The sequence below is a fragment of the Augochlora pura genome, chromosome 7 (assembly GCF_028453695.1).
Source record: "Augochlora pura isolate Apur16 chromosome 7, APUR_v2.2.1, whole genome shotgun sequence".
NCBI lineage: Eukaryota > Metazoa > Arthropoda > Insecta > Hymenoptera > Halictidae > Augochlora > Augochlora pura.
The window spans coordinates 32523341-32550668 of record NC_135778.1 but is presented as its reverse complement, the minus strand read 5'-3'; the positions used below and the strand labels follow the sequence as shown (position 1 = coordinate 32550668).

General features: G+C 45.2%; 1 protein-coding gene and 1 long non-coding RNA gene across 8 annotated transcripts; one reads left to right on the top strand and one right to left on the bottom strand.

The window, feature by feature from the left end:
- Positions 1-459: 459 nt before the first annotated feature.
- Positions 460-27208, bottom strand: Upset (SET domain-containing protein upSET). Of its 7 annotated transcripts, none has more exons than XM_078187515.1 (13): positions 26986-27208; positions 11377-13938; positions 10940-11039; positions 10708-10861; positions 10491-10635; positions 10367-10414; positions 8959-9622; positions 8392-8870; positions 6842-8324; positions 5222-6727; positions 4892-5147; positions 4682-4819; positions 460-4624 (listed from the first exon to the last, which is right to left on the bottom strand). In XM_078187515.1, the coding sequence occupies exons 2-13, from the start codon at positions 13623-13625 to the stop codon at positions 4164-4166; spliced, it is 7683 nt and encodes a 2560-aa protein (XP_078043641.1). In that variant the 5' UTR covers positions 13626-13938; positions 26986-27208; the 3' UTR covers positions 460-4163. The 7 variants fall into 7 exon arrangements, 5 of the variants coding, with proteins under 5 accessions (XP_078043641.1, XP_078043642.1, XP_078043643.1 ...); XM_078187516.1 differs by having other exon boundaries at positions 4898-5147; XM_078187517.1 differs by having other exon boundaries at positions 10949-11039.
- LOC144472529 (uncharacterized) lies at positions 20992-23595 on the top strand. Its single transcript, XR_013494430.1, has 3 exons — positions 20992-21775; positions 21826-21996; positions 23241-23595. It is a non-coding gene; the product is annotated as an uncharacterized LOC144472529 (long non-coding RNA).
- Positions 27209-27328: the final 120 nt, after the last annotated feature.

Genomic DNA, 27328 nt, shown 5'->3' with positions numbered 1-27328 from the left:
TTTCGATTATTCTTTTGAAAGCTGACCACTTGTTTTCTTGAATATTTTGTTAGGAATAACAAGATATGTAATCGCAAAGAGACAACAAAATATGTAGTTTAAAAGAAATATGTATTATGTCTTTGATAATAGAAGAAACTGTCTGTAAACGACAATGAGATAATTGAACTTGAATTTTCCGCTAGAAATAGAGCGGTTAGCATTAATGGCATAATAGACATACTGTTGCACTGACCAACAGCATCAATTTAAATGGAGGTCGCCTGGAAGCCTTCGGCGGGCATTTTGGACTTAATAATAACATTTGATTTGAGTAAACTGATAAGATAATTGATGAATGAAAAACTTCATTAATGTAGCGTAATTGGGTAAGAGGATAATATCAGGTTGGTCGAAGATCAAGGCGAAAATAAACTCTAATGAAACGTAATGTAATGCCGTTAAAGAGGAGGAACAGAGAACGTTGAAAGCGTTTAATTTGACGAGATAATTATAAAAAACGTAATAAAACTGAAGATGGGTACAGGCGAGAATAATAGGTACCAGTAAGAGAGCGCACGTGGGAACTTAATTCGTAAAATGTATTCCGATTTATTAAATTTTCATGTATGCCTAAATATGAGCTCTTTACACGTTACGCGATAATATATATACATATAGTATAATACACATACCGTACCGGATCACGTATACACACATTATATTATATATGTATATATTATCAATATAGGAGTTTGATATCGAAGAACTTGTCTGTGTGTGTCTGCTATGTGTGTGGTGTATGAAGTGTATGTATGTTTGTGTAACTGTGTTTCACATACATTAATCGGTAGTACGAATTAAATTATCATACAATATGTAGGATAATGCAACGTGGCTATAACTAGGCACATACATGTAACAGTGAATTGCAAATAAAAAAAATTATGTGTTTTCGATTTTTCCGATACTATTATAAAGACGAGTCTTCCATCTTATATATATAATTATATTCCTAAATATAATTATATATATATATGTACATACAATAATATATATAATCACTATGATCTGTTTCTTTATTTACAACATTTAAACTATTGTACTAACGAGTGTGTTACGTCTTCCATTTTCGGTATTTTATCATTATAATTGTAGTACTTAGCTTTTCATGTTTTTCTTCTCATTAATCATTAATATAACAGAACGCGTTTGTCGCTTATTATCAGAATGTCATTATACAGATACGGTAGAATTGTACAACGAATAATTAATTGCAAGCTGAATGCACATGTGTTTGTCTCTATCTGTTCGCATGTATTTCACCACCTTTCCGCATTTCTCACTCTATGTGTATATTTATGTATATTTGTGTCTGTGTATGTTTACGCGTGTATCCGTATATGTAGCAGCAAAAAGCAATCGTATTACCGGCCCTACTTTTCTTTATCCATATCCAAACATTGTCTCCCGTCTCTCGAACGGTCTCGGAGAGAATTCTCTGTATCCCGAGCGAATATCCGTACTTAAATTTATCTTACAAAAATATTTACAATGTTTCACAGTTTGACCTCATTGATTGGCGGGGCGGCAGAAGCCTGTACATCCTTGTCAACACCGAACCCACCTCACAAACAGCCTGCTCGGAGAGTAACTTACACTAGTATACACGGTTTATTACAAAATATCGGCTAAACTGCCGAATGGAACGCGCAAAACCGGCCCGAATGCGATGTGCAACAACGTTGTATATAAAATTAAACTTAAATAATTATGATTTGTTAGCAACCTCGTTTTGTAAAATTATTATCGTTTCTTTAGAATGCTAAACGCAACTGAAACAATTTGCTTAGCTCTATGTTGCGATCGGGTACGATTTTATGCGCGCCAATCGGTACATACAAACAAACGCCAAATACCAAAAATATCCGTTACACCGCGTACGTCCCGTTTCCTCGAATTTCAGAGTATGTATCGTTCTTTCCAAAGCTGAAAATCGAACGCAAACGGGCCTGGGTCTCTTGCGTTCCCTGAATCGTAGAATCTTACACACAGCTTCTATAAGATTACCATGCAGAGCTGGATTAAAATGGCAGCCTGTTTACCTAGTTCCAAATTCAAGGTAAAATAGAATTTCTGTATCAAGAATTGATAAAGTAAAAATAAAATTGTTTGCCAATTCTCCAGCTCTACATTGTACACTGTCGATCCTTTCCTCGCGCCTTCCTCTCAAATCACAGATCGCTAGACTTTTTATCAAAAGTTCCAGAAATACATATAAAAAGAAAACAAAAAGAGAAAAAAAGGAAAGTGTGAATACTTTTTTACCTCTGATAACTGTGAATCTAGAAATTAATTTGCTGCCTGCCTCTTGATTCAATCGCTCGCTAAATATTTCCAGCTCTGTTATTCAATGTTTAAGTGACTGCAAAAAATTTCGTTGTGACCTTTTAATTGCTATAGCGCCACCGTAGACAAATGCAATTGATAAGACGCCTACTTTGGAAACAAGGGGTCCGCGTTGCAACGGACCAATTACGATTAATCAATGAACGCAGTCGATACATAATATATACACACGAGGAGAATTTAGAATATTAAACTTTGTACACTAATTAAATTACACCGCTGTGTACGTACGCGTTTTACGTAGAGATACGCCATATACAATCTCTCCTTTTTAAAATTTCGCGATCACCGGTTTAAGTAAAAAATAAAAATAAAGAAACGCAAAAAAAACGAGAGGAAAACAACGAATTCACATTACACCGCTATAGAACGCACAATAAATACTTAATTTTCGAAAACAAATAGAAAAATCAATAGAAGAAAAAAAGAAACCGGAAAGCATCCTATATGCAACTCACTTGCCGCATTATTATAATCATTGCTTCCTAAGTAACCCCTTAAACAGTTTTGTACTTGCGAATGAATGTTCAGTTTCAGGACTCGCACGGATCGTCGAATGAAAACCGTCGAAGAACTGACCCCTCGAAAGTTCGAAAATTGTTTAGACATTAGTGGACAACTTTTAGTTTATTGTGTTTCACAGATTATATGAAATTCCGTTAAAATTGGAGGGTGTCGGAACGTGTCTTCGACGATAGCTAGCTATCGATGAACAGAAGAAGAAGCTAGGGGTAAAATAGCAAGATGGACGACGTGTGGACGAGTCTTCGAATGTTTCCAGATGTGTCGAGAGTTTGATTTCGACAATGGAGAGACGAAGAGAGAGAGAAGAAACAAAAAATCGCGCTGTACAGTTTTGTCTTCTAAACAAGTACGGGTCTCTAGCTTGTCCGATTCTAACCTCTCCTCGATTTCTCTGATTCGCGCCCTAGAATTCCTAGCGACCGATCTTTCATCGTGCAAACGACCAGCGTCTTATATCGACGATACCTTCGCTTCTCTTCGTGATACCACGCGAATAACAATGAGAAAAAACTGAAACGAAAATATCGTCGAGATATAGCGCACACTGGCGGTCCAATTAACTATGATTAAATACATTAGCTTTGTATTGTTACATTATGCGTATGATATTTACAGTAGATTCGAATAATGCTCCAGTGTGCATGTTTATCTGTGTGTATGTTTGAGTGTTTCTTGGCGTATATATATAATATATATTTATATAACGTTCAGTATCCGAGCCGACGAATCGTCACGAGGCTCGTCGATCCGGATTACGAGTCCAACTTTCTTATAGTTCCATCAAAAATTGAACTAAACCTATGTATAAACGTTTTGCGAAGGTAGATAGTGCACGATCTTCGCACGCACTTTTGGCCGTTGCGCTTAGATGCCTGATAGAGATTAGCGTATTCAAGGGTGCCGACAGTCGCCTAACAAAATGGCACCCCTATCGGTCTTCGCGGAAATACTTAAACTATCACTTTTTAGGCCACGTGAATCCTAATAGAATTTCCCGCATCCACTGTCGACTTCGTCAGTGGACGTTCTTAGCACCTGGGTGTGAATCGTCGCCAGACCTCCCGCATTTCTATTCGGAAGAGGCCGCGAATTCGTTTAATTCTCTACCCCCTGTCATCATCGGAGGGCGGGACGAGCAGCCGAGGTGAACGCAAAGAAAGAAGGAGAAAGAACAAGAGAATTCTTGTCTAATGGAATCGAACGTTCGGCGCTCGCTATCTACAAGAACGTTACTACGCGCTTTATGCGGGTTAAGACCTGGGTGCTGGATGGTTGTAGAATGGCTTTTGAGGCTGACCAGTGGTTGGGTACATCTGGCTCCCAGGCGGTGGTGGTGTTCCTGTGGAGAATTTGGAGATCGAGACCGCTGTGGTGGTTGGAGGAATGAACTGAGGCGGGTAGGGATTCGATCCTGGCGGCGCTTGGGATGCTTGTGGCACCAGGAACTGCTGTTGCGGCTGCTGTTTGTTGCTCGACGTTTGTGCATTCGCGTACACTGGCTGCGGCGCGTTTTGTGGCACCGTGAAGTTAGTGAACTGGACAGGACAAGGCTTCGCCTGGAACTGGGAGTAGTGAATGCACGCTGATCCAGGTGGAGGAATGTAAGGTTGAGGTGGTAGCTGAGGTACGGGATAGCCGGGGGGAGTATTGGACACGGTAGGATGAGGGGGAGAGGATTTGCGCGCTTTTAGTATCGCCTCTGCTGTCAGACCTACGGAATTGATCGAAATGAGGTGTTTATAATGATATAGAAAACTTAAAAACTTACCATGTTTGCGAGCCCTTTCTTCTTCGTCGTCACTCAGGAACAAACCAAATTCTCGCTTCAATCTCTCAGTGAGGTTTTCCCGTTGACGTTCTACTAGAGTTGGAGCAGCTGACCAACCGATAGTGCCCTCTTCACCTCCTGAAGAAACGGAAAATAGTTAGTGAATGTGTGAATCTTTGGTTTGTATTGTGGTCGAACCTTTGTACTAACCGTTACCTTTCTTCTCCTCCGTCTCAGAATTGTTGAAGAGTGGTAAAGCGGTGAGGCTGGGTAGATCAAGGGAGAGAGAAGGAATTTTGGAGGCCTCCTCGTCGGAACTTAGAGACGAGGTGCCGCTGCTTGCACTGTCTGATCTTCCCCTGGCGCTTCCTTTGTCTGCATTGGGGGTGTCGCTGGGTGATGGTTCAGGATCCGGTGGGGTCCCGGACGACTGTTGTTTGCGTTTCCGGTATTCTGATATGGACAACTAAAATCGATAAATTATTAAGTTACGATGCTGCCCGATAGAGTCGAATATAATAAGGGTGAAATCATTCTAACCTTTCGTTTAACTGGAGGAATCGCGTCGGGCTTAAATGCAGGCGCTGGCATACTATTTGGAACGACAGTTCTGGGGTCCTTTAACCGCTTAACTTCCTTGTGCGGAGCAGCCTCTTCTTCTTTAGCTGGGGGATCCTCGACTGGAGTTTCTAGGGGAGCGGTTCTCGAGGTAGCAGCATCTGGTACATCCACACTTTGCTCTGAGGTCTCAGACTTCAGTTCGGTGAACGTAGTGCTGTTCTCGTCAACAGGTTCCTCTTTGGCCTCTTCTGGCGTTAGGTCATCCAGCTTCGCCTCCAGCAGTTCTCTTAGTGCTGTGGACAGCATAGACTTCTGTTCGCCGTTCTTAGACCCGTCGGAGGACTCTATATCTATGGTGGATTCAATAATGGCTGCTTCGAAATTCAGCTGACTCTTAGAAGCGCTGGCTTCCGCTTTTTTGCGTATGCGTTCGCTCAATGGTGGAATGGAATGGAATATTTTGGGTGGCTCCACAATGGACTCCGTGTCCATGTTGGAGGACGTGGACTCGAATATGGACTCTTCTGAGGAGGCTATGAAAACGGATGGCTGTTCCGTCTTTTGAGATTCTTCCGTCTGCTCAATTTCCTTTGTGTCGTGGTCGACGACGACGTCCTCCTGGTCTGGCTTACTTTCAAATTCCTTGAATAACCTTTCTTCCTGCTCTATACTGAAGGACTTGAACGAAGTCTCGTACTTCATGTCATCGAGATCCTTGTCCTCAGACTCAGAGTCCTCCTTGGAGCTCTCCATCAAACCCTCTATACCGTCCATGCTCTTGTCCTTCTCTGAACTGGTGTCTACCTTTTCTTTGTAGTCGTTCCCATCGTCCCCTGTGATCTTCTTCATTTGAGCTTCAACGTCGAATTCGTCGATGGACATGTTGTCGTCGGACTTAATGCTGTCTTGTTTCCTGTCATCGTCCTCGCACTTCTCGTTCACCATTTCCGTTATAGCGCCTTCAAACTCAAGCCTCATCTCATCCACACGCTGTTTCAAAATGGCGTCTGACTCCATAGTGTCGATCGGGGAACTAAGGTCCTCCATCTCCGTGTCTCCTTCCTCGTTCTGATCCACAATCTCGACCGTGCCCTTTTCAACCTGCAGAATCTCCTCTTTTATAACGTGCTCCTTCTTGATTCTCTCCCTCTGGTAATCCATCTCGGTCTTAATTAATAGGAACTCGTCCTTGATGGCCTTCGAATCCAAGTGTTCCGTAGGTTCGCAGTTTATCTCCTCTTCCTTCGGTTCTACCTTCAACTCTAAGCTCTTTTCCTTTGTCAACGTGTCCATAGGAACGATCTCGATGTTTTCTTCGTTCTTTATGCTCTTCGTATGAAAATTTTGACCCGGTATCTCGATGCACAACTTCTGACGCAGTTTATCCTCAGGTGTTTCTTCTTGTTTAATTGAATCTACGGGCTCTGAATGTCTCTCGTCCGTGTGTTCCATCAGAGGTGACTGAGGATGTTCGATGTAGTCGTCCTGGAACAACAAATAACATCTAGAATTGAACAATGAATCCCTAACACTCGTGCCGTTATTCTAACTTTAGATTATATGATATTAATTTGGACACTTAACGAAAAATGTACGCACCTCTGTCGGACACAGTGACCTAGCATGAGGAGCAGCTTCAGGGTGCAACATGGTAGGCGTTGTAGGCGGAGTATAATTGTCCGATGATAAGCTCTCTCGAGCTATCCTCCTCTTCTTTGGTGGGGCAACCAATTCACTGGCAGGAGGACTTTCTGGTCTACTGTTCGGCGAGTCGCATTCTTCAGAGATGGCTTGTCGCAGCCACCTCTTCTTGGCTGAGCCTGAGGATACAGGACAACCGGTATTCCCAGCAGTCGCTGCTTGCTTACGCTGTGGAGGTGAGTCACAGATTCCAGAAACGGAATTGGCAGCTTGGACTAGAGTAGCTAGACTTTTGGCTGCGTAGCTTTGACTGAGGAACTCGGCTGATGAGTCCGCGGGTAGAGAAAAGTCTGAGGTCCTGCACAGTGGATTGATGTTGTTGGATAGTGGCGTCGATGGCAAGGCTGGTAGCGGTGAGACTTGGGGTAAATTGGCCTGGGGTGGATCAGGCGATTCCTTCAGCCATTCGTTCATCAGGACTTTCTTCGTTTTCGGGAACTTGAAGCCCGGAGCCAGCGGACCAACCGCTGCCGCGACTAGCAAACAAGCCGATGACAGTGGTGTGGGCGGAGTAGAACTTTGAGAACTGCTACTGGCCCCACTGTCACAAGTAGGACTTTTTACAGGTGTTGGTTGCTGTAGAGGTGGAGAGCTGGGCCCGGGAGCATTGGAGTTCGCTAGAGCTAACAGCAGGCCAGCAGCTGTCGGTATTCCTTGATGAGCAGACACTGTGTTCGCATTATCATTCGCATTCTTCGCTGGAGTATGCAGGTGGGAGGAGTAGGGAGCATCCCGGTTCTGCGAGTGGTTCTGACTCGGTAATGGCGGCGATTGCATAGAAGTGCTCTCTTCTCCAGAGGACATATCCGAGTCCGCAGAGTTTAGTCTCGATCTTCGACTACCGGTTTGCGATTGCGACGATGTTCTGGTCCGACCTTTCCTCTTCTTCCGCCTCAATGGCCTCTCAGAGGTTTGTTGTTTTTGTTTCGACGATATCGGCGTCAGCGGCTGATTGTCCTCGTTGTCGCTATGCGTGCTACCGGACTCCTTCCTTTGCGCGTTTCTTGCTTGTACTTCCTGCTTCCTCTGCTCCGCCTTCTCTAACCTCTCAAACGCCTTCATGATTGCCTCCATTTTCCTCTCTTCCCTGGTCATCTTCTTTTTGTCCTTCTTGGTTTCTGGAGGTGTAGCTTGACTCAAGCTTGGGGATGTTTGCGGTTGCTGTATCGGAACTACTGGGGGTTCCTCTTTGGGGGTTTGTCGGGTCACCGTCGCCACCGTGGTGGTAATTGTTCGTCTAGCTGGCGCAGGTGACACCGATGCTGGTGTCGTCACCGGTGGAGGCGTAGGCTGAGCAACGCTGGTACTGGGAGTTGCAGTAGACGAATCACTGTCTTCGCAGACTGTATTCCGTCTGCCCCTCCGTCTTCTTTCGCGACCACTGAAAAGGTTAATAAACATTTTAAGACAATCAAGTTTGAAAACTACAAAATATTTTGAAGACTTACTCGGCATTTTCGACTAGCGCCCCATTACTTCCTCTTCGAGTCATCTGGTTCACCGACGTTATTTGACACTCCCTTGGATTGTTACACGCGCACACGATCGGCACCATCGGCCCGTTCGGGTTAGGCGAGAGCAGCAGATCATGTTGTTCATGTCTGATCGTGATCTCAGCGTTCTTCTCGATCGCGGTGGTGGTCACGATATACAAATGCAACGTTCCTTTCTCTATACAGTGCTTCACTTCCGCGTTCGGTTTACAACTACGCCGCACGAAACGGGCGTCATTCCCGTACGTTCTCGTGTCCACGCACACCTCCGTACCGTCTCGCGGCAACCGATAAAAGAACACGAAAGGGCCCGGCCTCTGTGTGTGTTGTCTACCTTGGGGATGCGACGGCCGATGTTGAGTACTCAACATGTACTTTCCTCTTAATTCAACCACTGGCGTATTGGGTGGTAGATACATCGTTGCCACCAAAAACTATAACAAATGAAATTTTGAAAATTAATAAACTAGAATTATATGTAGCATGAATATATACAAATCTATGTAGAAAGTATCTATTTACTCTAATGTTATTACTGTGGACGTTCAGCCGACATTTCCCAGAGGCGATGACATTCATATTACTTTGCCTAAGATCACTGTGTGTGCCGTTTACTTTGATAGACGATATTCTAGCCCGTAACTCGGGACTATAATGATTCGTGACGGCCTCCTCGTAACGCTCGATCCATTGCCGAAGCGGCGCGACGTTCGAGCTCCACGAGTCCTGTGTTTCCTCTTCTTTATCTTCGAGGCTCATTCGACGTTTTGGTTTACGTTTACCTGGGCCTCGTTTTGTCGCCTCTTTCTTACGTACCGTGCTGGATTGTCTCGGATGTGAGTCTCTCCTTTGTCTTTTCGCCACGTTATTATTGTTATTGTTATTGTTGTTCAGACGTCTTACTTGCGGCGGGGGATCGGATTTCCGCCTGGGTACTTGCTGCGGCTGTTGTTGCTGTGGCAACGTTCGCTTTTTCGGCATCGCATTCACACCAACGTCAGTGTCCGCTGAACTGGTCGACGACGTGTCCGACGACGTGTCCGAGTTCAATAACTCCTCGCGTTTTCGCATCTGCAAGGCACGAGCCCTTTGTCTATCTACGCGTCGCGGGCGACAGATCTCGCAAAGGTATTCATCGGGAATGTTCGAACGATCTATGCCCATGCAATCAACGTGTTGCCACACCCTAGAACATCACATGTCTCCCGTGATCCACAGGGAAACCATTGCAAAACCATCATATACTCAGGCTTGGACAATTCTTGGACATCCGTATTGCGGTAAACCTGCGGTCGTGGCTAACGAAGCTAATCTCTCCGCACGAGCAGATGATGGCAGTACAGTGTCGTGAGAAAAGATTTTAAATACAAATTCATTTATATACGAAATAATGAGTAAAATTGTAGCGTCCCCTCCCACGCACAAGCGAGAGTTTTTCTTCCTAGCAAATGATTAACGTAATTTATGACTAATAAATTTTAGAACTTTTTTCATAAGACAATTGGAGAAGACTCATCGAACTTTTCATCGAGTGGGCCCAGCGCAAATAGCTTGAAGCAAAGTTCCAGGGCGATGTCATGACATACTCATCCTCCTCCAATCACCTCACCGTTCAGAAAAAAAACACGCAAAGGGCTTAAGGACTAAACGGCGAAGCGCAATCAGGTCAATCAGGGTTGTTAAGGAATTTTACCAGTATAAACATAACGTCGAAAAGGACAGCGACGAACAGTCGCAGACCATCTTTAGATTTACATCGCGAAGAGTCATAAAGTATGCACGGTTCGTGAAACTTCTCACGTAGAGTCAGATCAAGAAGCACGCAATAAGTGTTCTTATAGACGCCCCAATCCACAAAATAAAAGATATGTAGTATTTGAATAATGTCCAAGCCTGATGCACACCTAATTGTAGGACCAGAATTACTCACAGACAGCGGTCACAACAGATCATGTATCCATCATCGTGTTCGAAATCACTGCGAATAGAAGACATTTCTGTTAATAAATCTGTTCGTTTCATTTGCATTGCTGAGAAGAATTAATTTTACTCACCATATGCACCTGGTCACACTGTCTTCGTCATCTCCTTCACCCTCCGGTGCAGTCTCAGTCTCCTCACCCTCCGGCTCGACCTCTCTGCCTGCCTCGCTGCTGATAGCACTAGCTGCGTCATCCTCTACATTGCTGCCGGTAACAACTGGAATCCGCCGAGTTTTAAACATCTGTTCTACTATGTCGTGATTATTAGATTGCCGTAATTTGGAAGTACCTTGGCCGTACATGTACGTGTGCTGAGAAGTTGCTGCAGAACTTCCAGCACCGTTGATGGCTTGTTGCTTCGGATGAGGAGGTGGTGTCGGAGGAGAGGGCGACCGTGGCGGAGGAGCCACGTAGTTGTGATCTTGTAAGACAAACTGAAGACACTGTAATGAGAAATTGATCACTCGTATCTAGAAGGTTCACAATTTTTCTACTAACATGTAATTGGGACAGTACAGTACATAGGTTACCTCGTAGGGATGAGGAATCCTCCTTACTGGAGACTTCGGTGCAATTTCTTGATCATCCGCTTCCTCAGATACTCTAGTCTCTGACTCGATCCTGGAATGGAAACAGTTTCGGATAGTTTAAGCACAGATGGTTAATGTATTATTTACAATTTTACAGATATAAAAACTTCTATTAATTCTACGTGATTAATAAAAAATATATTAAATGAAACCCTAATAAGTAAACTGCCCACAATGGATAGAGATAGTTTTACAAGACTGGCACTGTCGGTAACTTAACGTTAACCTGTCGGTAAGTTGACGAATGAATTTCTTCTCAGGCGTCTTCTCTCCGCATAGTGCCATCGAACTAACTTAAATTAAGACACGAAGAGGACCTCTATTGCAATAAATCGCGCACATCCAAACCATCTAAATTGAATACTAACTTGTTTTCTACTTCCTTGCGAGGTTCGGTGCTAGTAACCGGCAGCAAGGTCTTTATCTGACCAGACTGCTGTCGGACCTGCTGAGGAAACTGGGAGGTCATGATGAGTTGTTTCTGTTGAATAGCTTGCTGTTGTATCTTGATCGGCTGATTTTTGTGCATCAGCATATTAGGCGTGACGGATTGCTGCGGTAATAGCGTCTTAATGCTGGTCTTTTGTGGTACCGCAGTACTAGATCCCTGATTTTTCACCGCGGCGACGTTGGTGTTCAAGGAAGTCTTGATGCCGGTCACTTTCTGCTGATGATTCCTCTGTGCTGATTTTTGAGGGGGTATGGTCTTGATACAACCTGGTTGTTTCTGGGTATTTTGTGGCCCTATCACGTTCTGCTGTTGCTGGATTATTTTAACAGGTTGGGTGCTCGCATTCCTATGTAGTGGTTGTTGCACAACATTCTGAGAGGTGTTCGATGACTTCACAGCGTTCACTACTTTTTGAGGCACGTTCTTCAGGTTCCCTTGCTGCATACACTGCCCCTGAGATTTTGGAACACCCACTCTCATCACCATCTGCTGCTGTTGCTGCTGCACCTTAGAGTTCACCACCTGGGTGCGTTGGTTATTTGGCATGGTGGCAATCGCGGTGACCTTCTGATGTACATTCGTGATACTTTGGCTTCTCTGCACCTGTTGACCTGTATTTCCTTGTTGTTGTTTGCCGGTTATCTGTTGTTGCTGTGGCTGGTTGGTCTGCTGGAGAAGTTGCTGCTGTAACTGAGGCGAAGACTGTACGTGGACCTGCTGTGGCTGTGATATCACCTGTTGTTGCTTGCTTACAGTCAGCAAGTTGGAGTTCTGTTGCGGCTGTGATATCACCTGTTGTTGCTGCTTACTTACGTTTAGTATGTTTGAGTTTGGCTGCATCTTCGCAATGTTGGGGACGCTATTGCTCTTAGAGACGTTCGTCAACGGCTGCACTCTATTTGGATTGACTGTCGCCCCCGTCTGAGACTTTTGTTGGCTGACGGACTGAGAAGTCCTTTGCGACTGGACTTGCTGTTGCACATGTTTTTGGACCTGTTCCGGCTGTTGCTGACCTTGCACTTGCCCTAGCACTTGTACCTTCTGTATACCAGCTACAGAATTGCTAGATTTCTGTACATTGTTCACCGTGCCTGTCTGCTGTTGCCTGGGAACGGTCACGTTCTTCTGCTGCTGACCTTGTAATTTCTGCAATCCAGCTTGCTGATTGCCAGCTATCTGTTGGTGCTGTGCTTTGTGGTTCGGATGATTGGCCAGTATCTGGGTCGATACCTTTTGATTATTGTAAACCTGTTGGGCTATCTTCTGCGTGCCAGCGGCATTCCCTTGTGCTTTCTGGAGATTCGTGTTTCCGACGAGCTGCTGGCCCCTCTGTACAGTCGCATTGTTCACCACCTGGTTCACCGTGAACTGGCTCCCCGAGGTTGGTGTCGACACGGCCTGGCCCTTTTGCACCGTCTGAATTCTTGGCAATGAGTTCCTCTGCACGGCGACCGCCTGATTAGCGTTCACCGACTTCACCTTCTGCAGATTAACCGTCTGAGATTGGCCGACGAGATTCTGCGCCTTTACGTGTATCCTCTGGATGTTCGACGTGGCTGTGGTGATGGCCTTCACCACGTTGCTGGTAACAAATTGCTGCTGGGGGACCTGTTGCTGCGTTTTTTGGTGCACGTTCCCCTGCAACCCGGACCCGGCATGTTGCTGTTGCTGCTTCCCCTCGACCACCTGGCCCCTGCCGTGCAGCTGTTTACTCTGCACCGTGGACGCATACTGCAGCGGATAGACGTGGGCCAGCCCGTTACCCGCTGATGTTAGAGACTGCGAGTTCACTGGCACATGGGTGACATGCGTGCCGGCATTCAAGGTTTGATGGCTGGTGGATGGCACCTTCTGCGAGATTACGCGGGTCGACAAGACTTGGGTGGTGTTGGTCTGAGAGCCGGGGATCCTCTGCACCTCTCTGGCAGCTTTTGTTACTGGGTAGGTGACGTTCACCGACTTCACCGTGGTGAAGGATATCACGTGGCCAGCCGGGATCTCCGGCGTCGCCTCCAGACACTGTAGGATCTGAGACTTGCCGGCATCCTCGCCAGCGACCACCACCTGATTAGACGCATCCTTGCTCAGCAGTCCGGTGCTGGCTTGGCTACCGATCTTCTTCTCTACAGGTGTCTCTACCGTGCCCAACTGCAAAACGAAGCTCATGGTGGTCTCAGCAGCCTGCGGAAAGCTGTCGACGCCTTTCGAAGCGACGCCTCCATCGTTCTCGCTCGCATTCGCACGCTCGGCTGGGGACACCGGGGGAGGTGGGCCAGGCCCTGGGGACAATTGCTCCCCACCCCCACCTGTTCCACCCCCCGATAACTTGATCACCGACGGGGTCGACGTTTTGGAGGCCTTTCGATCACGCCAACTGGAAACTCGAGCGAGTTTAGGATCGAACGGCTATCCTCGCCCAGCAGCTTCGCCGTGTACCGCGAGAATTCGATTCCGCTATTTGAGGATCCTGAACCATAGGCTGCAACACACCAACCATGCCAATTAATTCAATTGTTCGCATAAAATAGGCATACTTAGACTACGGGAATGAACATACGGGAATATATGTCTTATTCAAGACACATACTTGAGACTACAGGAAAGGATATTATCTAAATGCAATCATTTACATAATTATTTTGTTCATTTCACTCCATAAGGGAGACGAAGTTGCGGAGGGAACACTTATAATCCATTTAGTCAATCTTTGTTCTTTATTTCTTCGTAAAGAATGGGACTATACGGAGGTAATTTGGTTTGGATGTTATAGCTTTGTAAAATGCAGTACATGATACCAAGGTCCTTCCTAGTGCATAAGAAACGGGGTCATATGCAGTGTTCATTGAAGCAAAATGGACGAATCGTAGGAGAGAATCACGTTGTCTATGTTGCCCAACCTGCAACATGTATTAACTATTCAGCGACTATGGCGTAGCAGTGCAATATATACGCTGCTATTGATCCAGAAGAACGTTTCTTCTTACCGGCTCGAGAAGGCAAACGATTGTTCGACTGTGATCGCAGGACTTTTTGCTAGACATTGATGAAAGTATTTCAAGCATTCGATTGCGTAATCCACGCAGCGAAACCGGTCGAGAAAAATGGCCTCCGATTGGACGAGGAGGACAAGCCCTCCGCTGGAGAACCTGTTGACGAGATAGCATCGATTTTGATGGAGGAGTGTTGATGAGCCTAATTAATTCTCGGCGAAGCTCATGCTTTCAGAGTGACGAGCTGCTACCGTTTGGCCATCTGGATCTGGAGAACGAGACCCTCTGGTTCCGCCACATCAACAGATCTGTGTTGATGTTAACCCTCGGTGGACGGAGCTCGTGTAGACAGACCGAAGCTGAGTAATTTCTGACCCGTGCCAATATCCAGCATAAACAGACTTCAAAGCGTAATTTGTTTTGTGTATTTTATGATTAGGTTTCATAGAGAGAGAAAATGTAGGTTTGTTACAAAAGATTTATAAATTATTATAAGAAAGTTAGGTTCACTGTAGACTCTACAGTGTAGAGCATATCCCACGATCAGCATACGACCACCCCACAACCGACGTTCATCCTACGTACGTCCAAAATTTTTAATACCATAAAAATTACGACCCCTTAAGGGGGTTCGAATACGAAGCTCCCATTCTTGCTATGAAAAAAACAAAATTGCTTCAAGTGTTGAACAATTTCTGGAATAATGGTGAAGACGGCGAGTATTGTCGCACGCGTCGCCTAATCGTGATCGAGTAGTGTCAAGAGCGCACGTGCAGCTGGACTCGCGCCAAGTGTGCCTAAGTATCTCGCCACCTCTTGCCGCGTCGAGCTCCCCTGATCAATTAACGCGATCAATTTCCTCGAGTAAGCCGGATAATTCCGTGCCAATGTAAACAGCTCGACTCAATCTAAAAGCACGCAATACCGGCGGGGTCCGTTATAACCATGAAAGATAGTTATACCGCGGCGGGCGACTACCGGGTCGATCCGGACCCGTCGTCAAATTCGGAAATTCACTTTAGAATATTTTTAGATACGCTTAAATATAACAATGCTATCCGTTTATTTTTATCTGCGGTTATTCGGAGACCGCGCGCGTGTCTAATTCAATTTAGATAGCGCGTCAAACGATGATAAGCGACAATGCGAAAGCTTATTGTATCTATTTATGCGTGCAATATATCAATGTCAGAACGATCCGATATTTATTGCTGATAAACCCAGCGCTGTCCGGCGATGGATCGATTCCAGAACGTCCCATGCATTATTTAATGCATGCGCCGAGCCAGATACGCATCGATTGTTGGTTTTCTTATATCGCGAATTATCTTCACACGGTTGTTCCACGGTTCCGATAATATCTTTAATAAATCGAAAGTAGGTCATTTTGGGGGTAGGTCGTGGAAAATAAAAAGACAAAAGTTCGAAGTCCACCAAGGTTGTAGTACGGCCCTGGGAACTGTCATTTACGTTTCGCAACCTCGGCCGTAACATCTCTGTGCCATCGGAATCGAGATTACACTGCATGCGCATATAACTCAAACAAGCATGACTTTCTCAGAGCAATTTTTCCCCGGAATTTAAACACAATCACGCAGTCAGCACATGTCACGGAGGCGCTTCTGCAAAGTAGCGTCGACAAACATTTTTTTCAATTTATAATTATCCGACGTTCTATGCTAACAAGCATCCGATTATAGCAGAATCCTTCGATCTGGCTATCACTGGAAATGTATTGGTCCCAACGTGTCAGTAATTTACTATCACAAAGATAAGGCCGGTTTATTTAGTCAGCCATGATTAGCCATTTTTACGGTTAACATGTTATCGCGGAAATTTTTAAAACCAATCGTTCTGCCGTTATTTGCGATGTTGTTTCGCCAGAAAATTGCTATAACGACAGCCACGCAAACCAGGGGAGGCCGACGTGTTGGACAACATCCGGCGCGCGATGGTAACGGTAACCATGACCACGTGGCTTTCCATAATTAATACAGCCTTCCGGTGATAATCAACTGTCGCTAGATTCCAGAAAGTTCGCGTCGGCTAAGAAAATTAAAGGGTTTGAAGATTATTCGAGAAAACTAACCACCCCCTCGGTCACTTATCGGTACGCCATGCTGCGACGCGCGCGTCGATAACCATAGAGAAAGGATTGAACAGCCGAGATTTCTCCGGCGAGAAAACCTGTCGGTACGTTCGGGAATCACGATAGCGCGAAGTGATCGGGCTCATCGTAACGACGTTATCGGCACTGTCAAAACGCCAGCGGCGAGATCTCCCTGGTAGGGTCGCGCGAATGAAAGGCCACGCAGCCGTTCGTTAACCGAGGTTATGCACTCGGCCAGTTGCAACGCGCTTCTGGGTTGAAAACTAACCGTACCTCGCCAAAACGAATTTATACCACCCGATGAATCGATGCGTTCATTCATAATACAAAATCGCTGTTACAAATTGATGACTGAAAACGTTGGACCTACCATGCCGTGCCATTTTAAATACCCTAATTCCGTAGACCAGATCAACACAGTAATAGATTTTTGAACTCCACAGAACTGAAATCTCTACGTCGATATAATTATACATTTGTATATTAAGATCTAACTGTGACACAAAAGCTCTGTTGCATTACAAAATGGATATCTCAAGATATTGGTCCTACCGCGGTGAACAAGCGCCATTTTAAACACCCTAATTCTGTAGACTAGATAAAGACCGCGAATACATTTTTCAACTCCACAAAACTGGAATATTTAAGTCCATATCGGTTAAAGTACATAGTAGACTCTTGTTATTTATGCTGACTTTGAATTTTTAATAGATGAGCTATTATCATTCATCTGACTCTTGCCGTAAAAAAAACAGTGAAAGCAGCGTCATATAATTATTTGTTAGTATTATGCAAATATGGATACAAAGAAATAAATGCGATAAAAAGATATCTTAACGATTAAAAGTTTCGTGACTGCAGGAATATTTTTTTTCCTCGAGGTTGAGAACTCTTGTGCAACGAAGTGTATTATTTCAGATGGCGAGAAATCAGGAAAACTGCCAAACGCAAGCGTGGATCCCACGGCAGAAACAAAACTATACACCCGCGACTAAATATAACCTTGTTGCAATGGTTACGTATGGCATCGTTAACCACTCGATAAACGGCGACGATACGTTTTCGCGAAATACGCGTAAATTTTGTTGGGCCGGCGACCCATTGTGTAACCATACTTTCTAGAAGTTACGTCAGCCCCCCTTTTTTTCCTAAATCGCGGAATAATTTACTACTCCCTCGATGTCTCTGGAACAAAGTAGAGCACGGGACATTTTTTTCGGGAGAAAATTCAGTCCGTCGCAGGGACGCTGCGTTTCGGGTCACTCCGTGCAATACATATAATCGAATAGAGTTGCACGAGAAAAGGTCAGAGGTCGAGCCTCGACGCAAGCGCGTCGGTATTTTGTAAAAAGTGGTACACAGTGCAGCTCATCCTCACAAAAAAAATGTGCGGGCGTTTCTGCGCTGACGTCCCTAATCGGTGAGCCAAATTTTCTGAATTCAAGGTCACGCGCGGGTCACAGAGCAGTAGGCCATTGAATTCGTCTTGGCAGCAACCACGATCCTGATCAAAAATACGTAATAGCGTTCTGAAAAATTACGAGGTTCTTGACTTCTCGTTTAATACAGACCGTGGCCAAGTTGGGAGTAGTGAAAATGGCGGATGTTCTCGGACTGTATATTTTTAGAAACAAAGTCCATTGTTTGCATGATTTTATGGATTTGGTGCAGTTTCTAAGGTCCAAGGTAGTTGAGGAATGATTGTCTGTAGCTAAGCAACTGTCGCGACACAGCGCTGAGTCTCGGCCGAAGTTTGCCGCGAATCTGACCCCTCCTCTCCCCTATCGGAACGCTCACGCGAAAATTAACGAGCGACCGCGCGCGGCGAGAGGAGTCCGCGCGTAGTAGAACGCGCGAACGTGCAACGTTGCAGCCTGGTTTGTCGCGTTGGCAGCAATGGGATATCTGACGACCTACTTGGCGTACCTCGACCCTCGCATTGATTCGACGCGAACCAAAATTATTCCCGAACGATTATCGTACAACCCTGTCCTACCTCCCCCCGCCCACACGCGCTGCTTTATCCGAAGCACACCGTCGACACTATCGACAGCCGTTTACCGGTCGATTGCGTGCGTGAAAAATTCGTATTTGCCGCCCACCTGATAACTAGACCCACTTTCAGTCGATCAACAAGTAAACAAAAATGTATCTAGTTCGATGCAGTATTTAGGAGAGCCCAAGGTCCTACGAAATTGATGTGCTACCTTTCAAACTACAGCGCTGTTGTTTATAATTTTGCCAACAGAATAATTCTTTGGTTACAGTCAATTCTTTGGGGCAATACAAGACGAAAATAGAGGATGCAAAAACTTGGAATTTTAGCTGTATTTTAAAATTAAAGATCGGGCTGAACCCGGCATAGTAGCGCGCGAAGTATGACCAGAGCTGCGCGAAAGAAACGAAGACAGAAATTCTGAGCTGCGTCTCGCCTTTTTATTGGTTGACTTAAATTGTTAGTAACTGGAAGATAAAGCCGAAGTCGGAAATTTTTTACTCTTGACTTTCGTTTTATAATATTGAGAAAAATGATCCTGTAAATTTGCAACCACCTGTTGATAAGAATCCTTTATGACGTAGAAAGTTTAATAAGCAATTTGTATATAGAATATTATTTTTAGTCATCTAGCGATGAGAGGATACTGTTTTAAATTGTTAATGTGAATTTTGTTCAGTTGGCGAGCATTGTACGAACCCCTGTGCGACATTTGCCCGTAGCCCGACCTGCTATGAAGGTACAGACAGAGAAGCGACGTTTTCTGTTGGTGCGCAATCTATACCGCGCATACTATTGCTATACTAGCAACCCAATGGTAATGGTAGCGCGGATGTAAACGATCTAACCTTTCGGAAACAAAAAAAAAATACAAAGGTAATGAAATCCCGATCATCATGAAATTGTCGATATTTAAACCGTTTTGATTTTGCAAAAAAAGCATGGTGTGACAGTAAGTCTGGACTTATTTTGAAGATTGAACCTTCCACTTTTAAAATCTATTGTCTAGATTTGAAGACCGAAACCTCTTCTTTTAAACGACTCCTCCAAACTTGATTTACGATATTTTCCGCCATTTTATAGGACCTAAATGTCAGCAAAGTTTCGTCATCCAAAAATCCTCTCGCACATCTGTACATCTTCAAGTGAAAGTGCAGTAAAGCAATTTAATAATAATATGTCATAATTTATAGTGTCGTTTCAAAGAGAAAACTTCGCTCTTCAAATCCATGGTAAACTCAGGCATAAAGCAACTTAGCCTGAGCGTCAACCCAAGCTAAAGTTAGGTGCGCGTCTGGAATTCGTCTATTCTGCCATATTGTAAACTCGACGCTGCGAACCCCTTTCGCGGTAGAATTTCATTTCAGAAAACAGTGACGACGCTTTCCGCTAATACGATCGCTTAAAACCAGTGAATATGTCAAATGCGTTGACCGTCCGTCTCTATTGGTAAACGTAACTGTCGTACAATAGCCTGCAGACGAGGACGGAAAGCCTGGCGCGATGGAAGGGGAGCGACTTAAATGGCGGTACATACACAGAGACGCGGAAATTGCGCGTCAATCTGGGACGTTAGCAGTCCAAATGTTATCCGGCATAAACATGATCGGAACGGACAGCTAAATCTCGACGAATGCGCATCTAACCGCGATCTTATCCAGCGTACGGACAATCAAATTCGAGCGTAACGAACAGCGCACGCGATATCGATTTTTCCATCGCATGCATGTCCAACATTTCCGCACCGGTCACGAAAATCAATAATAAAAAGAACTAGCTGGGAGAGGGAAACCATTTCCATCCAGGAACTCTAGAAAATTCTGTGATCCTCTGTGCTACTATTTTCGAAGCGGACGATTGAGGACTGCTATCCTTGAATCGCATTCTGAAAAAAAGGAAAACTAATGCACCGCGCAGGAGCGGTGTAATTTGGTACAGTCGGTGTTCCCTCTACTATGACCGTAATTACGAAAATAAGGGAAAGAATGGAACTATACCGCCAACACGGTGTCTTTTACCGTCGGGAATACTAACCGTACCTACGACTAGTTCTACGCCGTTGAATAACCGTTCGAACATCTCTCCCTGCTCTCACTCTCCCTCTCTCGCTCTCTTCGCGGAAAGTTTATCTTTTCCTATCGTTGCGTCTCTGTTGCACAACGGTGTGCACGCTTCTCGGATTGGCCGAGGGAGAGCCACGAGCGTACATCATGCAGTAAGCCGTATACAAAGGCCTGATTGCCGGACACTCGGTGAAATATGCCAGTCCCCGCCAATAACCGGTATCTTGCTGTCCTCTATCCACTCTATCGTCTGTCTGCCGCTTGCTCTCTCGCTATCCGGAGGCTGTCCGGGGGGGGGGGGGGGGGGGGGGGGGGGGGGCACGGACAGGGGGCGGGGCGGAGCGAGAAGTGAACGAGAAACGCTGGTGGAAGTGAACCAAGATGCAAGACAATGCCGTGTGCACTCGGCAGAACCCGTGTGAAAGCTTTTCCTACCGACGATGGAATCTGTACGGCCATTTTTCAAATGTGAACCCTAAATTTCGGAGAATATTTTCCAAAGGCCAATTTTTTTTGTTTACCATTGTTCGCTGCGACGCGGCTTTGTGACGGATAGAAGGACCTCGATTCAATTGTAGGAGAGAGATTTGTACGCGCGTTCCTGGAATTACGGTCTATAAAAGGGAGAACAACCACTCGATTTCGCGGAGAGAACGCTCGCGGCCCCGCCCCTCCCACTCCGACCCGCCTACCGAACACGACGGGCCATGCAAATGCGCGGAGGAGCGCCTTTTGCTGTTTTTCGAACTAGATTTCGAGCGTTACCGATACAAACGCTGATAGGCGAGTGCGGGAATGGTACTGAATGAAGATGCAAATGCAAACCCGAATGTAGATAGAGTAGACTCCGCTGTCGGACAGGTTTTGTTCCTGTTCGTCGGCAGCTCCGTGCCGCGGTTCTCTGGATTAGTCACTCAGGAATGCGACCGCGGTTCGAGGGGAGGCTGCGACCGTGCTTAGCCGGTTGGAAGACATTCCATTTTCTCAGATGCGGGGAAAACTTACCGCTCGCATAACCGATTTCTTTGTGCGGACCATCGAAACGATTATATCACTACGACGCCGCGCGTGTTTCATTCGAATTCCGAGAATTTCTTTTGGAAAACGAACACTGCACCCTTTCTAGTAACAGCAGGCTAGGGGATTTTTTTAAGGAGGTATGTCGGGCATTTAATATCGACGAAATAATTGTTACTAGATTTTTTAGGGGTGCGAGAAAAAAATGGAGAAGTCACGCGACAGGTTTGAATAAATCGATGTCAGGAGACGCTCGTTACCCGCAATATTGGAGCGGCGCTGCGTTACGTGGGTGACTCGGAAGAACGGGGAGACGAGGGACCAAGATCCAGCATTGTGCACCTCCGCTATTACACCCAAGGTTACCAAGAAGCGCTCATTTCTTTTTCTCTCCCCCACCCCGTCCCTCGCGCCAACAAATCTCTGTCCCGCTCCGTGTTCGACTCTCTTTCCCTCTTCGGTTCGCATGCGACCAGGCTAAATTTTATTACATTTCATTGCAACGCGGATCCGGTTCTTAACGAATTTTTCTCGGCTTTATGTTAAGGATATCCTTCCTTTTCTTTGGGCTAGAGTTACACAACCTTGTGTCGTAAAAAAAAGATTGAGTGCGGGACACGAGAAACCAGAGTCCGCCCAAGGGTCACCGTCGCGACGCACCCTTGAATTTCGATTGACAAAGATCCGTTCTATCTCGTCGTGTCTCGAAGCGACTAGTTTCGTGGTCGCGCGCCATTTTAAGTTTCCGCACTACGTCGGTTATGCAGTCACGAAGTAGCGTGTGCATCGCGGATACATCGTTCCCATAGTAACCGCGGGCACCATTAATACAGACTGACGTCACCGTGAAGAAATGCATCGGTTACATTGCGGCGCGAATCTTGCAAAATCGTCGCGAATCTCTCGCGGCCGTTTGATTTTCGATCGAAGACACGAGGCGTTGAATTTCGCCCGAGCCAGTCGCTTCTATATTTAACCATTCATAACTAATCCAAACTCGCGTGGAAAACGCGATACCCGATTGGGTAGTCAGCCGCATAGCGCAGCGAGTCAACGCACAGACCACGGTCGAACTACATCTGCAATTTTTCTGCGACCCTGTTTACCATACGTAACCTCCAACCGCGTCTTTCCGGTTGTTGATCAACACCTCTCAAAGACTTCATCACCTGACCGATACCTTCCTAATCTTTAAATCGATAATTTGATATTATACCCTCCCTTTACTAAATCCTCTGTACGTCGAAGCATTCCCGTTCCGAGGTTTTTTCATGGAAAATAGTCTCTCTTCTCTTATTTGGTCAGTTTCAACCGTGCCTTCCCCCCTTAATCGATCAATGCACCGCTTTAGTTGCTCGTTGCCCTGCCCCTGCCCTATCGCGATCCCCTCAACGGTTTCAGCCAACCGGTGTAACTTAATACGAGGTTTTGCACTCGATAAAGGAATGATTAACTCCGAGGTAAATCGATTAATGGAAGCGTAAAATATTCCGAACATTCTAGGAAAAACATTGGGAATATTTGCAATCAACGGTTCGAGTAACATTCGTTTATAAGGTCGTGAAATTTGTAAAAAGCATGGCTAATCGGATCTGCATGCTACAGGTTAACCCCGTTAACATACGGCATTCGATTTGTACGGAGCCAGTGATCGCGAGATAATAAAGTTATCTCTCGATGACACAAATTCGAGGGTACAACAGGACACCGGTGGCCGCCACTTTGCGAGCCAGTTGCAACGGCAGCAGCAGCAGCAGCAGCAGTTCGACCGTGCGTACGCACTGACATCGTTCTATTGGACCTTTCCCGATGACGTCAGTAAAGGTGGCCAATGGTAATGGATACCGCAGGGACTGGATCAGCAACCCGTATAAATCCCAGTGCCTCGGTCCTTTACCAGCTAGATAATAAAACGGACAATGGCAAAGCAATTGCACGATTCGACCCAGTTTCATGCGAAACCCACCAAAATTAAGCCAACCCCCTCCTCAACCCCGAAACCACCCGTCAGGTGTTTCAAAAAGAATAGTCCGAAGCGCCAAATAAACCGAGACTGTTGCTGCAGTTCCTTCTTCCGAAGGACCTAGAAGAAGCAGCTGTTTGAATTTCAAATTTGTCTGGATACAGATTAAAATGAAATTTCGACAGGAATGCTGGTAATAAGCGTTCTGGAAAAAAACGGCATGCCTTTCGATCGTTTTCTTCTGGTCCCCCGTGGATCGGCTGCACGTTCAGCTCTGTGTATGTATGTGTGTGTGTCGCGCGTGCCCGTCACTCCGCGCAAACTTCCCTTGCGGTCGATACGATTTCACCTCGTGCCGACAAATGCTACCAACCAGAGGCGTATCCATCGACCACAGTTTGAGCGTGCGAGCTCTTAACTCTCGAAACATCGTTTCCCAACCTTTTTACAGAATCGACAACATTCTGAACGCGACCAAACATTCTTTTACTGTTTGTTAAACAAACACTGTAACCGCGATTCCCAACCGAGGGATATGACTCCTTTGTTTCTGAACACCAAACGCAAATTGGGATAGAGGATGGGGTCCATACCCTTGTGGGTCAATTTGGACCCGGAGAACGAAAGATTCCTATACTACGATTAACCCCAAATAAGCATTTCCCTCGTATACTTTAGTTGACATTGAAATCCATTCAATAATGTTATCTCCATGGACGCAGAATATGTCAGAAATTGCAGAAGATGGATTTGTTCCTGCGTTTTTGTTTGGAGCGATAGCGAAGATAATGGGCGACGATCGATCGGTATTTGAGAAGAAAAAGATTGGTTGCGGCGCCACTGGTTGCAGCCAACCACCCACGAGCCCCGTATCTGCACCCTCGTCCCCTCCGTGCGGCGTGCAACCAGCCAGATTTGACTTTACAACAAGCACTTCGAGAAACTTTACATGGAAGTGGCTTGATCCGGCCAGCGAAGAGAAACCAACGGATTGCCACTGAAAGATTTATCGATGCCGGAGGATCGAGCTGCGTTTTATGAATCCTCGGTACTGAACCAGTTCTCGAAACAGTATGAGAACCACTGTAATAGATGGATTTACATGTATGACTAAGCGGCCTCTAGATACAAAGATAATCGAGCGGATAAATTAAAACGAGACATCCTGTGCATGCGACGCCACGCATTATTTAAATATTAAGAAGGATGTCCTCGATGGTAAGTCTGGCAGCGTTGCACGGTCATAAGAGGGCAAGATCCGCCATGGATTTGACGATCTAGTCGACGACTGATCCATGGCCATTCTGCATGACACAGCGGATTACGCCGACCGATGCGATTCGATCTCGAATACCCGATAATTAATGTCCAACATGGTCTACTCCCTCAACATTATCGCCGGTGTAATTAGTAACACGATTTCTCATCAATTTCCCCTCGAATGGAGCTCATAATCTGGCATAACGATGTTATCTCCTTATCTCTGGATCGGATTTCAAGAGAGGTTGAGCATTCTTCCGTTTCCGGATAACGGGAACCGGAAGTCTGCATTCCGTTTAAGTTTCACCGTTAGTAGGTTACTACTGTGGATTCCCTCAGGAATTTCTTGCGGTTTGATACCATTGTATCGATGAAAAGAACACGAAGTATAGAGACAGTGTCAGGGGAACCAATAAATTCGGGATCCCGAGGATGCAAGCAAGCTGCTCTCTCGGCCAAGGTACAAGACATGCAGAGAAGGGAATTTAGCTAGGAAAGAGGAACGCGTCGAGGTTTCGCGGAAGAGGGGATGGAAAGAGAAAATAGGAGAGTCACACAAGCTGTATTGGTAGGGATCGCGAAAAGATCAAAAAAAAAAGGAGAACGAGAGGGGCCGGCGAAAGTAAATGCCGGGGAGGGGGGCGACACGGCATGGAGAGAAAGAGAGCGAGAGAAACGACAGGAGCAACAGAGCCCACAATATGGCGGCTCCGAGAGTAAGAAACCAGCGCCGCCTAGCAGATTTTTCTATTCCCGCCCGTAAAATCAGTTTCGACGTATCTAAACTCTCTCTTTCCACCTTTTTTTTCAAACATTCTGCACGTCGAAACGCATACTCTTGTTTTTAACGACACTCCTGACATTCAAAACAATGCCACTGTCAAGATTTCCGATCAATTTCTATGATACATCCCCTACAAACAAGATTTTTAAAACGTAATTCATTATGCGAACTTTTAATACTTATCTTGTAATGCTCCGAAAAGTATTTTATGCCAAGAAAGTACTTGAATTCGAATGCAGGTGTACGAACCGAGTCTGTCTCCTTTAGAGAATGAGCATTTGGTTTTCCTTTTCAACAAGTTATATAGCACATTAGATACATGTTACTGCTTCTTTGGAGATACTTAAAAACATGTTCGCTGGCTTGTTTGAAACAACTTATCGGTATGCCTTATTGTCGGTGGTCAAGATACCTTAATGGCATACAGTGGTTGTAAAGATATTTCAATAAACAAGACAACTGTAAAATGGTAGTTGGTATCTTCATTGCTAAACTGGCAGTGTGAAATGACAGTAGTCATGACCAAGTCTTCTCGTAATTCAAAAACCTCTGCTGTTGACTTTATTGATGCTGTGGTAAGCATAGCTGGTATTTGAATAGTGCACACATGAGTGCAAATAAAATTGAAAGTCACTTGTCTAGCTGAAATGAATATAAATAAAAGTGACACAAGCTGTTCAATCCGACACGTATGGAGAATAATACTAACACCGGCAGGGTTAACTGAGAGAAATTGTGGTAAAAAATGGGGGAAACTTGTCGAGCCTTAGATAAAGAACATTTGAAGGCTGAGTGGATGTTAACAACTATGTAAATTCTCCAGGTAGAGTTGTATGTGTACGATGTGGTTGACCTGTAGTCACTCACCATTTTATCAGCCATTGTTGCCACCATTCAAACACGAAAATTGCACCAACAGATCTGTCTTTTCAAACATCCGTTTTCGTTTCGAGAATCGTCACAACAACGACCTCAAAGTCGACAGAAAAGGAGGAAATCAATTTCCAAACGGCGAGAGATTGATCTTGTTCGAAGCGATCGAAAAAATTTTTTTTGGTTAAGTGAAATATCAGATGAACCCTTGTTACGTTGTTAATGTCAACGAAATTGCCAAGTTCGTCCTTACACAGTAATTAACACTGGTTTTCGATGACAATTCGCCGAGAAAAACATAGGGTAACGAAATCGTTTGAACGTCACAAACGATTCATAATACGGACAGCAACGTATCGTTGCAACTATATTTCCGATGACAGTTCCAGCGAATTCCCTCGTTTATTCGACGAGATCGCTGTACCCCGAACATTCCGTGTCGCGAAAACCCGTGAAAATGTATTGCTTACCTTAATATGACAGGAATACAGAGGCTGACTTTAAACTTGGATGTAAACACAAGCATTTTTCAACGGAACTGACACCAGGGCAGCTTCAGTAACGAACGGCAAAACACTCTTTACATCGCGGACAACGTTATTTCACTGTTCGAGATTTTCCTACGTAATTAAATATCGCGATAAATACGAGAATTCACGATCTCTTCGGAAAACATCCATCGAAAACTAAAGATGGCAGCCATTCTTCTGTACAAAACAAAGGTTCACATCCACGGACTCGCGAGCGATCAAGCCTCGAACCCAGATAGCTTCCGGCGCTGCGGTCGGACCGCCATTTTCAAATATTCGAAAA